Raw genomic sequence first — 17,027 nt, 5'->3', positions numbered from 1 at the left:
AACAAGCGCGATTTTTCAGCAATCTGACCCTCCAGGCCCCTTAAAGCGGGAAATACCGGGAAATTCATCGGTCTCTGTGGCGGGAATCGGTCGAATCATCTTCGCTCGAATTCTGCGTCTTCGTCCGGCGGCGGAAGAAGCAGATGCAGCCGCGCGATCTGACGCGAGTATTCGCGAGTGCCGCTCGTTAACAACGCGTGTGGAGGTTCTGGCAGAATTGGCGCGGACCCAAGCGGCCTGAGGCCTGTGCCGGCGCGGTGGGTCCCCGCAAAGGAGGAGCCCGGTCGCCCGAGCGACCAGAGCGAATGGATGCTAAGCAAGCTGTATTACCCGATCGTTTCCTTGCATACGAAGCAGTCCCCGGCGGAAGTGCGTCACGCGGCAGTATAGATTCCACGCGTCCACCGCGCCGCCGTCGTCGGTCTGCGAGGAATCAGCTCCGCTTCGCCTTTTAGAGGCGGACAGACGAGCGAGCGAGCGAGCGAACGAACGAGAACGTCGACCACGCCGAGTACGTGACCAATCCGTCCGCCACATATTATTTATTTTTCCCGCGGAGAAGTACGGTATAGCCGGTGAAAATTTTATCGACCTCTCCCACCTCCTTCCCTTCCCCTAAGCATTGACGTAAGAGCGCCACGAATTAAATCTTTATCAACTTGTTGACACGCGTCGCGGTTCGCCGCTAAGTATTAGTGCAGGAGATAAACGCGCGCCGGCAGCGTTCATCGCCGAGAGTGAGAGAGAGAGAGAGAGAGAGAGAGAGAGAGAGAGAGAGAGAGAGAGGGAGAGAGAGAGAGAGCGAGCGAGGAGGCGGGGAGGAAGGGCGAGAGAAGAGAGGAAGGAGAATACAGCGCTCGGCGGTGCGTTATTAAAATCTCTAACGGCGCTACGTGGGATCGACGCGCGGCTGTTCTCTACGATACGAGGAAGAACTGTAATATTGACATTGTTCATCGCGGGGAAACAACAAGTATATGTGCGCGCGGAATAATCGATATATATCCGATGTGATATAATTCCGCGCGGTGTCTCGTCGGCGAGCAGAGAGCCGCAGTTGCTTTATTTCAGCGCGAAATTAACTGGCCGATCGGGGTAAGGTCCTCGAGCGAGATTTTTTCAAGAATCTCGAAGAAGGAAATTGTTCTCGCGGCGGGCGTTTTTTTCCCCGGAAAGGAGAACTCGGTGCATCTGAGATCGCGATGGCCGATTGTCGACTGGGTGACCCGCGCGCCCGCCGATCTCTCGGAATATCGCATCGTTCGGCCGCACCGCGCAAGACGCACCGAATTTTGATCTTCGGGCCGAACTCGATAGGGACTTATCAACGAGACCTTTCGCCGGTCGCGTCGCATCGCGCGTCAAGACACGGCTGCGCGGGGAAAAACGCCGAGGCGACAGTCTCGGGTCAGCTGAGCGCTAATTTATTAGAATGTTTATGTGTTTCTCTCGCCGTCTTATCTGTCCCGTGCGCGAGCGTATCGTACCATGAGCGCAGAGGAGCAGTCACGTATAACCTGACTGCATTTCTCCCTCGCGATGCGAGGCAGGAGTCGCAGGAGGAGAAGGAAGAGGAGAAGGAGGCATTAAAGCGCGACGACGTTAAAAATATACAGCATTATGGCGTGATCGGGGGTTCGGGATGAGGGAGGTTGGACGGATGGTAATTAAGATTCTTTCGAGTTGAAACGATCTCGCGCTTCTTCTGCAAGGAACACCGTGCACGCTCTCTCTCTCTCCCTCCTCTCCGCCTCTCCTTCCTTCCCTCTCTCTCTCTCTCTCTCTCTCTCTCTCTCGCTCTCTCGCTCTCGTCTGTCGTGCAACATTGTTTTGTCGGACGCTGAAACGGTTATCGCGCTCTTCCCGCAGATTCACGGAAGATAAATAAAATTATACCGCAAACTCGCGCTCACGCGCGAGGATATCTTTCGCGAGAATCTCTCTCTGTTTCTTTCTCCCTCTCATTCTCTCTCTCTCTCTCTCTCTCTCTCTGTCTGTCTCTGTCTCTGTCTCTGTCTCTCTTGGAATTTTTATCTTCTTATGTAAGTTAATACGACGTGATGGAACTACTACTTGGCATCGAGCGCTTTCACCCTTCGTACAAATAAGCGCTCTCGATATCGTCGACGTTGGACGACGACACGGTTCTCTTTGAGAGAAGGAGAAAAGAAAAAATAAAAAGAAAGAAGAAAGGGAACAACGCCTTGTGTTTTTACATCGAGACGCGTCTCGTTATCTAATTAACTGCCCGTCGTTTCGATATTAGCGCTTGGGTTCTCGCGTTCACCGTCAATACAGCGAGCTGTCGCGTCGTGCAAAATTTCTCCGACACGCACGAACAAACGAACAACAGACAGAAAGAGTATTTGCAAGACTTACCCGTTGAAAGGGTAACTCGCGAAAGCAGCGTCGTAAGGGTGATACACCGAAGGGTAAGGCCACGCCGCCGCCGCTCCAGCTCCCAGATTTTCTTTGAGATCCAGACCAGCAGCCTGCAACAATACACGTAATTAATATGCACGCGGAAATTTCTCTCTTTGACATTTAGAGACAATATTCATCCCTTCTCTTTCCTTTCTTTTTGCTGTCTCTCTCTCTCTCTCTCTCTCTTTCTTAATTCCAACATTTCTCACCCTGCAAGTTGGCAGGAAACGGTCACTCACGCCACGAGATCGAAAGATCGTTCCGTTATTTTCCGCCGCTGGACCGCGTATCAACGATAAAGCAATCGCGAATACACGTTTCAAAACATTTCGGAATACCTGATTTATTCCACGGAGCCTTCAGATTATCGCTCACTCCGATCGACGCAGCGGTACTCGGGGACACGTCAGTGTGTGACTTTGTTGTACACCTCCGTGTCGATTTCGAGTACAGATTTTTGTCCGAATCGAATACGAATTATCAGTTTCTCGACGCAGGAAGATTACATTTGCAACAAATATTTTCTTCGCGCACGCGATATACTGGTGCGATACACGGAATAGCGGGATGATGGTGATTTAATATAGTGCATCGTGGTAGGACGACCAGGAGCAAGATAATAGGAGGAGGTACGATGCGCAGGAAGACGAGATGAAAGACGGTAATCGATCAATTAGCGGCGTCGATTATAGCGCGAATCACTCATGCAATTACAGCGATATATACAACGTTACAAATACTGCGGAAAACATTAAGCGCATCAGCGGCCCGGCCGTGGAACAAATTACTACCTTCTACGCAGCCTTTTTGTGCACGTTATTTCGTCGTCGCCGCGTGTAAGAACGCGAGGATCGTTATATCGCGACATTTTATCTCGATAAAGCTCGGCCCGATTTTATGCGGCTTCGCTTTTCTGGGGGTCGTACAAGAGGAGAGGGCACAGGAAAGAGAGAGAGAGAGAGAGGGGGGAGAGGGGGGCTATTAAATACCACGTACGTGTGTGGAACCATTAGCGCTTGCTACCAATAATTTTCGCTTGAAGTTGTTTTAAACGATGGCGATGCCGATTGCAGCCGGAGAGAAGAGATCTGCACGCGTCCGCGCGGATTTATTCCTCGTTCGCGAGCGCGAGCAAGCGAGCGAGCGAACGAGCAGAGAGAGAGAGAGAGAGAGAGAGAGAGAGAGAGGGGGGAGATGGACAGAGAGAGAGAGGGAGAGAGAGAGAGAGAGAGAGAGAGAGAGAGATCCCGGTCACTCATTATCACGGTTTTTAAATGAAAACACGCAGAATGCGGTTAATTGGTCGAAAGATCCATTTTTAGAGGACGAACGTCGCAATTAGCTCGTATCGCGCAACGGGTTCGGCCCGATCGGTCCGCTGCATCGACCGTGATGAAAGAATAGCTGGCAAAGCGCTGATAATAATAATTAGGATCGATGTGTGTGGCTCTCTTGTTTGCTTCTCTAACCCGCGACCTCCGTTATATGACAGAATGGTCGCTATTAAATTTCTACCGTATTTTATCTAGCGAGATAATGAACCTATAAAAGGTTCCCACTCTCTCTCTCTCTCTCTCTCTCTCTCTCCCCCCCCTCTCTCTCTCTCTCTCTCTCTCTCTCTCCCTCCCCCTCTCTCTCCCTCTCTCTCTGTCTGTCTGTCTGTCTGTCTGTCTGTCTCTCTGTCTCCCTCTTTCTCATGTAATTACAAGTATAAATCGGATATAATTACATATGCGATAACAATAATAATCTGATATTATGTACTTACATTAATTAATGCACGACGTGCAATTAGATATCTGAATTTACACCGAGACACAGCGGATGAAGCGAATGAACAAAAATGACTACGATTGACGTATGTGTATTTACTCGCTCGATGGCCCCAGTGCTATTCTCTCTTTCTCGGGGAAGAGAGAGAAAGGGAAAGATAGTCAGAGAGGGAGAAAGAGAGAGAGAGAGAGAGAGAGAGAGAGAGAGAGAGAAACTCGGGAGCAGCGACGGGCGAATCGAGCGATGTAAATTTACGCGAGGTGCAGCAATCCCGAGCGAGATTTTATGTTGAGATAATTATGTTGAACGGCGTAGATGATGAGAAACGGTTCGGCGGTTGTGGGTGTGGCGGTGACGGGGAAGAAGATGGAAATAATTGTTCTCACTAAAAAGCGATACTTGACGATTTTATGAACCGCGGGGAGAGATAGCACGGACGTCGTCGCACGACCCCGCAACGAACTCAGCGCGCAACCTGTACAATGTACTGTGTTTCGTTACGAGCAGGCTACACTATATACTCGCCCCTTAAGCTCGATCATAAAGAGCGACGATAACAGCTCGGTCTTAGCGGCGGCGGCGGCTCGGCAATACACGACAGTGTCCCACTGTTATGGCAGAACGGATTCATAAATTTACGCTTCGCCGCGCGCTCTATTCCCTCCCTCGCGTACGCTTCACGTGCGGTCCGATAAACGCCCGTTCGCTCGCTCGTTTGCTGGACGAACGGATACGCCGAAGCGCTAACGGCGCTTCCTCCGGATTCTAATATACGCTAATATCGCGGCGCGAGAGAGAGAGAAAGAGGTATCTCGATATTGCGAGTCACGCCCGATAAAAGGCGAAACGCGGCGAGATGCGGCGCGGCGCGCGAGCTTTCACGCGTTTTTCGTGCGCGCGCGAGTCGCGGCGCGAGATTTACGAAACTTCGTTAATCTGACGAATAAACACGTCACGGCATCTGGGTAAGTTGCGGGAATGTAGAAGCTGCCATCCTCCCCGCTGATATTCGGGACTTAATCCGTGTGATAAAAATTTTACGAGAGAATATAACGTCACACCGTTGTGTCGGCGGTTCGCGCGGGTCGAGCATTCATCGATATGGCCGGGCGTTTATCGATGAATTCACTCCCGAGTCTCGGAATTATGGCGGCGTCGTTGCAAACATTTCGGTAATGGCCGAGCTATTGATTAATGCGTTTCGGTGCGCGTACGTTCCACTTATTATCGTCGCGATATGTCATCTATGAGGAGAGAAACGAGTAATCCTTAAAAGATTTAATTTTACACGGGTGTGCATTGTGGCGAATTATATAAATATACTCGAGTAACAGGAAGAGAGTTCTCGATTATGCAATCGTAGTCGTTAGCCGACATGGTCGTATCATTATTTCCGTCCGCAAATAGACCATCTGGAGAGGGAGAGAGAGAGAGAGAGAGAGAGAGAGAGAGAGAGAGAGGCTAAGCGAGCAGGCGCGCGAACGGGACGAGTTATACGATAAAGCGCGGCGAATCGCGAAATATATTCGCTAACGGTCATCTTGTTGCTCGGGAAGTACGTTAATAAAGTCAATAACGTCGGTCCGGATCTAGCACGGAACTCAAAATTTTCGGACGGTGTTATCGCGGACGGTATCGTGAAAAATCCGCGGTATCCTTTGTTCCGCGTATTATTTTAGTCGTGCGCCGATATCATCTCTCTCGTACTCGTATCAGTACGACCGCCGCCGCCTCCGTGTTCTCCGTACCGCTGCAAAAATCCTGGAAATCGTGCGAGCGTGCAACATACACACACACACACACACACACACACACACACACACACGGCCCGTCGGATATTTCCAACGCGCCGTATTCCGCCGAAATACCGTTACCACCGATGCCCGGCGAGCAGCCGTCTCGCGAGAGCTTATCACCGCGTTGCAATTGAGACGCCGGCCGCGGTCGGAAGCAGAGAGAGGAAACAACGCTCGTCTGGTATTCGTTTCACGGGCAGGTAAAGATACAGACCAGGCTGGCTGGGTGGGGTTACACATGACTCGTAGTTACGTAGAGGCGCGGATTTTTCACGCGACACCCTCGCGGACTTTCGACCCCTTGTGACTTTTCTTTGTCGCACGGAGAAAAAGTTCCGCCATCCGCGAAGTGTGCGAACAATTCCCAATGTTGCAGTAACCAAGTCTCTCAGAGCCCACGAAAGATTGGTGTGCAATTAACGACTGCTTAATTAATGACCGATTTAATGAAATTACTTCGTAAGTTTGAATTTCGAGACGACGAAGTGTCTCGTCGCGACGACCAATATCTTCCAAAATGGCGCTTCCTCGCGTGAGCAGCTTTTTGACAATCGCGCGCTCCCCCACGCAATTCTCTCTCGCTACGAATCATTTCAGTCGTTCAACTGAGCTGTGAATTTTTGGAATCACGCTCAATCTGTTTTCTTCCCGTGCGGTAAAAGAATCATATAATAGGTATAGCACTTACTACTCACCGTGGGCGTGTAAAAGGGTGCTTGCTCGGCACCCAAGCTAGGGAAGTACGCCGCCATACCCTCAGATGCCGCGGCCGCTGCAGCGGCGGCGTAGGGCGCGCTGTACATGGAGAGGGCCGCCGTAGGTAGGCCTCCTAGACGTTGGTAGCTACCCAGCAGCTCGTACTGGCAGGAGCAGACGGTCTGGCCCGTCAACGGGTCCGTGAAGATCGGCCGACCGGTGTCGCAGCACCTGGCTGCTGCCGGACCGCCGGCCGATGGCGGCGGATGACCCTGAGACGGGCTGACCGAGGTAGTGGGACTACCCGGTGGCCGCACCACCGCGCTAGTCACCGCCATCCTCGCGTTCGACAGACCGGCTACGTCCAGGGGATGATTCGTCGTCGTTCCGGTTGCGCCGACCAGGGACGAACCCCCCGCGCTCAGTATCGTGCCGGCTGCCGGCGAAACCGAGGACGGCGCCAACGACGAGCTCACTGTCACAGGACACTGCAACAATATATAATCGTCGAATCGAAAGAGTTTCTGAGTGCTTTTTATTAATTAAAGTCACGTTCTAGCGAATAGAGTCACACACACACACACATACACACACAAAAAACACACAATCAGCTAATTATCTCAGTTCAACTTTCAACGACTAACTTGGACTTGGTTAGAGATCTAATAAGTCGGACTTTAGCGTCAACGACATCGACCCTGTCCCTGCTTCGAAGAAGATCCTTATCCGCCACGGCTACATCTTTGCACCTGCTGTTAATTATTCCCGATCCTTTACCGTGCGCGCGATTGATTATACGAGATCTCTTCCGTGAGATTTTTCTCAGAGACGCGTGCGAGACGAGACGAGCGATCCCGATGTAAAACGGACACGAAATACTACTATTGCGGATCGGGCGCGTCTCGTTAAGGGTTGGAAACCTCGTCTACGCTATATCGGGATCCCGTCGTCGACGAGGCGTTACCTCGGGTAAGCAGCTGACGGATCACGTAAACGAGGATCAGAGAGAGAGAGAGAGAGAGAGAGAGAGAAGCCCGTCACGCGTTCCGCGACACTCTAAAAAGGCGCCGCCACGGCTGCGGCGAAACTCCAACGGACCTCCGTTCCCTTCTTTATTTCCACGGCTGAGCCGAAAGTCTACCGGGCGCCCATAGTCATAATGCCTTTGCTGGGCCTCATTAATTCCATATCAAACACTACGGCTAAATAGATTAGCGGGTTGAGTGCCTTTCGCGCCTGGGACCTAAACAAACCCCCGTGGAACACCCCTGCCATGAGAGGAACGAAAGAGAAAGAGCGCGATCGCTGATCCCCGCGATTGTCCTGGCCATCCATCCATCCATCCATTGCCTCGTTTCGGTGGCCCCAAACATATTGTCGGAACCCCCCCAGGCGCATTGTGTTGGGGTGAAAAATCCATGCGCGGCACGCATTATGCCATCGGGATAGAGAGAGTCACGTTAATGCGTGTCCTCGTCGCGCCGACGACGCTGGTCATGTCGTCGTCGCTTCGTCGACGTTTCGAGGGCCAACTGTCGCACGACGACGGCGTGTGTGGCGGTGCCGATGGTAGAAATAACGGTGCCTCCGTTAACGTTCTCGATCGAGGATCCATTGTCGTGCGTCTCGATCGGAGCGATAGAGCTAACGCGAATGACATTTCCGGCACCGTTTTGCGCTTTCCCATCCGCGGACAGGCTCGGCTTCGACGTGTCGATGTGTAGATTAAACATCGAGAGATATCGCAGCCACCGTGAGGAGGATCGCGAAATTTTACGAAGGACTCTCGCCCCACTGAAGGAAATAGAGAAAAAGATACGCCCGACTTTCGAGTCGCGTTTAAACGCGACTCGCGCGCGCGCGCGCGCGCGAGAAGAAGAGAACCGGTCCCTCGTCGGCCGCATAACCATACATCGACCATTCTCTAGCAGAAATCGTAAGATTCCAGGCGTTCGAGGGAAAAGTCGGCAATGGCAAGAATGCGCTTCGGGACTGCGGATCGGGCAAAGGGTTAAACGACGAAGCGTGTTGGCGAGTGTCCGCGAACGCGGGTCATAATTCAGTCCTAGTCCCCGGGAGGAAGAAGGCAAAGGCGGCGGAGAAGAAGAGCTGAGTTACTCGATGCGATCGCATCGAAGCCGCGCGCCGTTCGCGAGAACGCGCGCGTTCTAACCCCCGCCGGCAACTACATCACCTCCGCGCGAGGTGTCGCGCAGTGGTGCCTGACGGCGTCTTCGTGATTCGTTCGTCACGCCTCTTGGAAATTTGTAGTCATGCACGCGTCCAAGAGGGTAGTCGCTGTCGATGCGAGAATTCTCATTTATTCTTCAGAATCCTACGTTTTTTTTCTCTCGCTTTTTTTTTTCTTTCTTCTTCTTTTTTTTTTTTACTCAATGTAACGATTTTCACGAGAGCGCAGTTTGCAATTTTTCGAACGTATATCTGCGCGTATAATAATTTCTCCCGCAATTTGTCGGAGTAGTTATCGTGGGCGCCGTTTTGCGGGAAGAAATTCGCACGACGATGGAATTTCGTGCGTTCACTGGCACCACTGGCCTTATCGACGATGCCAGTCGCCTTTAAAGTAGCGTTCGAGGCAGCATTACGCGACAGACTCTCGCGTTGTCGGTAGCGAGCGTCGCGAAAGCAATAATTATTCGTACACTGTATATATACGCGCCGATATATCGACGCATTAGCCCTTCGCTCCCTCGTTTGTCCCGCGAGTACGCTAATTGCCATCAGCGCGATTTCTCCCTCTCCCTTCCCCCCCCTCTCTCTCTCTTTCTCTCTCTCACTCTCTGTCTCGTCGGAACGCTCCTCCTCGGCGGAAGGGACACGCGAGGTGGAGAGAGTGTGGTGTGCATCGCGAATTAGTGATTGCGCCGCGACACAGCAGTTTGTACTCGTTTCGGCGACAGTCGTGTATCGATTTCTCGGTTTCTCTCGGTGGGCAGCGATTTTTCGCGCTGCGAACCGCTCCAACTCGTCGCAGGATCACGTGCTTAATTAATTCCTCCTTGCGATTGAGAGAGCAGACATCAAGATCGCGAGGAATGTCGGTTTCTCGCGATTAGCGAAAATGTCGCGGATTTCATCGTGTTGTTCGTATAATGGACGTCCCTCTTTCTCCTTTTCTCGTACATTTGATATACGAAGTTTCGCGTGCCGTCCGGCGCGACTCTTTATCACTTCTCGCACGCCAGGCATTTAAATGTGGAGTAGTATCATTCGGGTATCGTTTGGATATTTCAACGGGTGGACGGATATACCAACCGTTGACTGAAACGAGAGAAGGAGAGAGAGAGAGAGAGAGAGAGAGAGAGAGAGAGAGAGAGAGAGGGAGAGAGAGAGAGAGAGAAAATCAGGTCGATTTCTGCAGAATTTCGCATTGACGTTGCAGCAACGTCGACACGTGAACGGGTAATTGGCACGATAATTATTCTCGTAATAATTATTATAACGTACGCTCGAACCGACGTAAAGCTCCGCGCGAACATCCGTTGCCTCGATACAAATTATAAAAAACCGGTTGACGATAAAGCCGACGAGGCGACGTCGTCACGTCGTTGTCGTCGTCGACTAGCTACCTGCGACCCACGACGACGTCGCGTTCTTTGCCGAGCGAGACGGTAACGAGACAAGGTGAGGCTAAGTGAGAATTCTTTGGGAAACTTATCGCGGATGTCGCGGGACATTGCATTGCGGGACAACGAGCGGTACGCGTTTAGTGCCGCGTAACACTTTCGAGGAGTTTGCGACAGATTATCTCGGCTCGCACGCAGTAAACTAACTGATGACGATGACGACGACGTCGTCTGATTCGGGCACTCTGAACTAATCAAAGCCAGGCCGCATCCGAAGCATCAACAACGATCGGCGCGAAAAACCGATGTCACACCGCGCCGCCGGCAGTCGCGAATCGGCGTCGAATGATCGATGGATGATCATCTCCGGCCTGGGAAAAGGAAAAAGTGGATAATCTCGGATGAAGTGGTCGTAAACGCGTAGCGACGCTGCGCTCGGAGAGGGGGGGGGGAGAAAGATAGAAGGATACCGGTGTACCCTGCATCGACATCGACCTAGCACCTGGTACACGCATCTTACGACCCGATTTGTATGCACGGTGTAACGATCGCGTCGACCTAGGAACAAATAACGGCGCGATCGCGCCGATGTTTCTCGCGACGACGATAGAAACATCTCGTTTCGGGCGCGCGAACCTTCTCCTCGCGAAAGCGCTGCCGAGGGAGATGCGCTGTAATTGAAACTACGGAGCCATGCGTGCTTACCTTCCTTCTTTTCTCCAAGTACGGGACGCGATAATCATGGCGATTTTTGCGCAGTGCTAAAAATCGAAGGAAGATGCGTGCGTATCGACTCTACAACTTGGAAAATTATCATTATACAATCGGGAGCGCTGCGAGTCTCATCTTTTCTACCGATCTCTCCGTTGCGTACGAAAATTTATTACGAGATTTTTAATTTTAATTTTTTAATTTTAATACGAGGCCACTCGAACTATATGTATATATATATATATATATATATATATGAGGGTTAACGCCAACTTGATCAAACTTTGTGTACGGAAAACAGGAGTATTTATATTTGAAAAGTCGCGCTGCCTAGGAAATGACGAGTTGAAACCGCTGGCGTCATCCGGGGCGATCCCGTGATATTCTAACGCATCTCCGATCTCACGAGCGCTTATCGGGGGACGTAGGGAAATTTCTCCCCGTAAAATCCCAGGGAGACACGTCGTGGGAGAAGGCGTCTCTCTTTCTCACTCACTCTCACGTAGCGCAGCTCGATAAACGCCCGAGCACTCCGGCTCGACGACAGTCGAAGCAACTACGATAGCTCCGGGCGATACGGGGTGTCGGATAGAGAGAAGCTTGTAAAGAACGCGGAATGGAGAGGAGCTACGTCTCGAATCGGCAACGAACGACGGACCTCCGCAGTGCGACTGCACTTCCAGGATTTATAGGCCATTCGGAAGAGAATCGGTTATCCTGTGGACACAGATGCGCTGGTGTTTGCGCACGGAGCATTTGTCACGCGTGTCCTGCCAGCGAAAAGGGACCGTCGTCCGGGGCGTCCGATCCTCTCTTTATGCGTGCCGATGATGCCCTCTTTGCAACGAGGCCCAGCCGAGTCAATATTGACTCCTGGCCAGATTGATGGACCTTCCTCGCGTGTGTGTTTAGGCCTCGCAGCACTCACTTACGTTTCCCGCGACTCGCCGATTCATATTTCTCTTTTCCTCACTTTCTCCTAGCTGCTCTCTCTCTCTCTCTCTCTCTCTCTCTCTCTCTCTCTCTCTCTCTCTCGCTCTCTCTCGCTCTCTCGCTCTCTCTCTCTCTCTCTCGCTCTAGCTTCTCCTCTCTGTCGTGTTCTATCGTTCGCTCCTTTTCTTTTTCTCTATCTTACTCTGTTTACTAAATGTTACATTCAGGAGAACGTGCAAATCCCCACAAATTCTCCGCAGTCACACAACAATGCGATTACTCTTCAAGCTCGAGATCGAATCCGATCGATGAAATAAGCCTTCTTACCGGTTGAGAATCTGCAGCGAAGTATGGCTTCGGAAACCAGTCGTGTATCCATGAATATTTAAGAAATTAACGTCATGTTATATATCGGCAGAGTTTTGAGAGCCCGTTTAAGAGAATCGGTCCTTAATATTTTATTAAAAATCTCTGACGAGGATGAAACACTGTCGATGGATGTGATGAGCATCGCGGTATTCATATGTCGTAAATTCTGCGAGAAGAAGCATTGACGATTAATTGGATAAAGAAATTCTTGGGAGACGGTGGGAATGTGGGTTGAAACTTGGGACGCGAATCAAGGCGAGGCTCGACTGGCGTGACTGATAAAAACGGCATTCATTTGATTTATCAAATTGTGACATCATAGATGAAGAAGGCGGTTTCTTCGAGAAATGTGACGAATTATTCGCAGGAAGCATCTGCGTGCAATTTCGTGTGTAAAGATACGTTTTGCACTTTGTACTGTTGCAAAAGCGCTTCCGCCGCCTTGACGTGTTCGCGATGAGCGAAGTGCGCGTGCGCGCGAAAATAGAGTCGAAAAGTAATTTGGAGTAGATTTTGTTTTTCGTCTATAAATTTCGCGGGATAAACGCGAGTCTCTTTCGCGACTCTTTCGTTAGCTGGCTTGTACAGAAATATTCTCCAAAATAAACGTCGTATCAACAAAATGTGAACGGATGTTTGAAATGTGCTTCAAATAAAAATAATCGATTAGTAACATATCGAGATGGAGCTTGAAACTCTTTGAGAATGTGCGATTTGGCGAGTCGCGCGGTTACGCTTCCGAAATACCTCACACACGTGTCAGATTTTAACCGGCGGTTGTGTAAAAGTACAACTACATCCAAATCGGTTATTCTTGCAAATTCGAGTTCTCTCGTGGACGGACAAGAATCGATAGCCTGCCAGTTCTTGGCGTCTAGCGCATGCCAAGTGTCTCCGTCTCTGAAATACACGTCAGTGTATTTCCATCATCGATCTCGACACATCTCTCCTCTCTGTTACTTCATAAACAAATCCTTGATAATAACTGGAGGAGGTGGGAGAAGGGAGGGTAGAAAACGATTTCATACTTTCGCAGTATGAAGCACTCAATTCGGAATTTTGGCGGGGGGGGGGGGGATACGCGAATGAGAGCGATGGTAACAGCGGAATCGCGGGGAAATCACATTTCTCTCTCGCCGAATATCGTCGATAATTCGATCGTGCGATACGCGCGAGCTAAATTAATTAATTCCTCCCCGCTAATCGCCACGGTCACACCGCCACACCTCCGAGGGGAAACGCGAAATGCGGCGTTATCGTCGACGTGATCGCCGTGGGGGACAGCCGGGACACAATCGCGACAATCGTTCCTATCGTTCGCGGTCCCCGCGGGGGATCGCGGCGAGCTCTCTCGCGCGTATTTCGACAAAAGCAGAAAGAGAAAGAGGGAGAAAGAGGGGGCAGGGGTGGGGAGGTGGGAGGCGCGGTGGGCGAAACTGCGAAGTCGTCATCCGACACCGAAGTTTCGCGGTAAAACGATTGCCGACGATGACGTCGACAACGACGGCGGCGGCGCGTTATCGGAAGAGGACCGGTTGCGATGTAACGACGTTCTTTCATTTGTCGTACGTTTGTTAGTACATACATACACACATACGTTGTTCGTCCGACGTCGGCGACGAACAACACCACTACCACCACTGTACGCATTGCGGGACGATACTACTTTCGCTCTCGTCGGCGTAATCACATTCTCGCCGACGATGCTTACGGAAGAGCGTTACTATGTTACACTACGCTACCGTATTACCGGTGTCTTTATCGTGTGGGAGAGTTATTACGCGCGTAACCACTGTCGAAGCTGAGACTTATCCCGGACGATAATAGATAAGGATGTCGAGAGAGAGAGAGAGAGAGAGGGGGGGGAGGGAGGTGGGGTAGAGCAGGTAGTTCGATAGTTAATATACGGCAGCTCCACGACATTTGTCGATAACACGTTAAAATACACTGTCATCGATCATGCGCGTTTTACCGCGCGTATGCTGCGATCGTCGAGCGTGAGCACGAAATGAACGTCGTACAGACCGTCGAGGGGGGAATGACGTTTCGTCCATCGTCGAGAAAAAGAACGGCCAGAGTGACACACGGTAAGGGTGTCGGAGACTCGCCGCCGTGCGCGAGCTTTTGATCGCGCGAGGATGGCCACACTTTAGCGACGGGAAACGCCGCGAGCGGCGAACGAATGATCGCGTCGTGGCCGTGAAAGATCGAGAAAGAAAGCGCGAAGGAACGAGCGAGAGAGAGAGAGAGAGAGAGAGAGAGCCGAGGGCGGATCTGAGTCAGCTCGGGGGACCGGCTCGAGTAGCGCCCAGTCAGCGAGTGAAACAGCGCTAACCGCTGAGCGCGAACTACTACCGGCGATCGTATCTATGTGTATAACCCGTATAACGCGCCGCGGCACGTCGCCACTCTGCCAACTTGCAATAATATAGCCATTCATAATTTTTATGCGGTCGCCGTGAATGGCTCTTCTTCCTCCTTCCTCTTCCGCTCGGCCAGTCGACCGCCGCCATCGTTGAACTGTCGTGAGCAGTCGAAGGAGACGCATCCGACCTCCCGAATTCCCGTCGCTTCGTCGCTCGCCCGAATCGCGTCTCCCCGTCTTCTCCGATCGCTCGAGTTGCACTCACGATCCGAGAGAGAATAATGCTCATTGTTTGTTCTCGTATCCCGCATAAATTTCTGCAAGCAGAATTTCACTCGGAGAGCAAAGTGACAACCGAGTCGCGCGTGAGCTCGAGTGAGTTTTCATTTTTAATTCTCCGTTCCGAGTCGCCGAATGAATGATTTCTGCTCGAAATTGAGGAGTAATGGACGCGCCGACTCCTCCTCGCTCTTGCAGGTCGGGAGTTTGTCCCGAGCAAAACAAGTGCTTTTACATATTTCGGTGCGACGGTATCTTCGCTTCGTGAAATTTAAATATAGTACAAGAATACACGTTGTCGAACAACGAAGTAGCGAGTGACAACGTGTATTCTTGTACTATATTTAAATTTCACGACTCGGATCGAGGTAGAGCTGTGGCGAAAAATACGCGCGACAGCCCGATCATATCGCCCATAAAGCGCCTGACACCTCTGACAAGATACGATCTACGAGTTACGTAAGTCATTTACGTATCATCCTTGTCGAAGTGGCCGCGATAACCATCGAGTTATTACGATTGAACCGTCCTATCGACGCATCAGCGGCGAGGTTCCCCAGTCCGCCTGCCTTCGATCCGTCTCTCGACGATTTGAGGATTCGACGTCGCGTACGCGTCGATAATCGAGCAGGTCATTGTAACGGGTTATTTAAAGGCTCAGCAAAACCCATGACATGTCGTCTCGCACACACGCAGCTCGCGTATCTGTTAACACGTCGCCGCTGACGGACGTGGATCTTACGAAACGACGAATTAACGAGCCTGAAGCCGAAGTGAAATCGCAGTGAGGCGCGCACCTTGTGCGCGGCTCACTTCAGCGAGATTCGCGGTATAATTCTGCCAGTTTGACCGGCTCCTTCGGATTCCACATCGAGCATGTTGCATCGGGATGACTTCGAGCAGAGTCCGAGAAGCGTCGTGAGAGAAGCGTCGCGGATAAGCGTCCGCGAGAGAGAATTACGTTTATGGAATGCTTTCTTTCCCTCTATCTATCTCTCTGTCTTTGTCTCTCGCTGCGATAGACTGACGCCGACGACTCATGGCTCGCCCAATAACTCCGGAACTGGTATATTTCACATTCGCGGCGAAAGGCTAAACGACGAGCGGGTCAGCAGCCCCGAGAAGACGCGAATATTCAATGTATCTTTGTCCGCAATCGGGTTAATTCGGCGCACCGTTATCAACCATCGCCGCGTTTAATCTCGCTGCCGTCATAACTGCCTCCACTAGTAGATAGTGTGTCAAGGTGCGATCAGCGAGCGCACGGGGAACCTTCACGCGTGAATTTCATCATTATCGATATTTCTCGCGCGTTTGCATTTTTCCTCTTTCTTTTTTTACTTCACAGCGAGATCACTTTGAGGTACGATCTCGAATTGACACCGATCGTTGTTGGCTCCTGCTGCGTCCTCGTCGCGATCGCCGCCGATGCCTCCGTGGTTAACCTCGAGTTTAGCGGCGTGTGTCGCGACCTTTCGGCGAAGGAAGCGCGATGAAAAAAAGGCAGGGTTAACCGCCGCGACGGAATCGCCTCTAAGCGGCGGCGGCGGCGGCGGCGGCGGCGGCTCTTCGATGCGCTGACAACAACGACGACTACGTCGACGCCTCGTCGTTCTTTCGTTCTTTCCACGCGCGTTCCTCCCAGTAGTAACCCAAAAATAAACCCCCGGCTCGAGGGCCGTAGAGCGCGCGACACTGAGGACACGGGCACGTCAGGTCGAAGAGGTCGTTATTTCAATTAAATTGACCGACACACAGATTAGTGATATGAATTTCACCGCGGTCTAAATTTAATGCCAGCGCGGCGCGTCCTGTCGTGTCGCTGGGGCCCGCAGAGTGTCGCGGTTTACGGCGTTAAAAAAAAGGACAGTCGTATTTATGGCGCGACAATTTTTCAAGCCGGAATTAAACGATGAGCAAGAACGTCCGCGCGTAGCGCTCGCGCGCGCTACGTCGTTCCACCAGCCGACAGGCCCGAGACGTGTCGGATGATCGCGCGGCGGATTAATTTGAGCGGTGGTCAATGCCAATATCGCTCCGCTCGTATCGCCAAGTCTGGATATACTCGTCACGTGCCGAGATGCAACATAAAAA

At 51.5% G+C, this 17,027-nt stretch overlaps 1 protein-coding gene across 1 annotated transcript in view; it reads right to left on the bottom strand.

Annotated features, from left to right (window-relative positions):
* The window catches only part of mirr (iroquois-class homeodomain protein mirror), a 36,033-nt gene that overhangs the window by 13,501 nt on the left and 5,505 nt on the right, over positions 1 to 17,027 (bottom strand). The window contains exons 2-3 of the mRNA XM_011150196.3: positions 6,689 to 7,177; positions 2,380 to 2,492 (exon numbers count right to left, since the gene is read on the bottom strand). Coding sequence (XP_011148498.2) covers positions 2,380 to 2,492; positions 6,689 to 7,177 — 602 coding nt within the window. The remainder of the gene's footprint in view (positions 1 to 2,379; positions 2,493 to 6,688; positions 7,178 to 17,027) is intronic.

Source organism: Harpegnathos saltator, unplaced genomic scaffold (genome assembly GCF_003227715.2).
Source record: "Harpegnathos saltator strain DR-91 unplaced genomic scaffold, Hsal_v8.6 scaffold360, whole genome shotgun sequence".
Taxonomy (NCBI): domain Eukaryota; kingdom Metazoa; phylum Arthropoda; class Insecta; order Hymenoptera; family Formicidae; genus Harpegnathos; species Harpegnathos saltator.
Note: the sequence above shows the minus strand (reverse complement) of the source record. Positions and strands in the feature narration are given on the sequence as shown.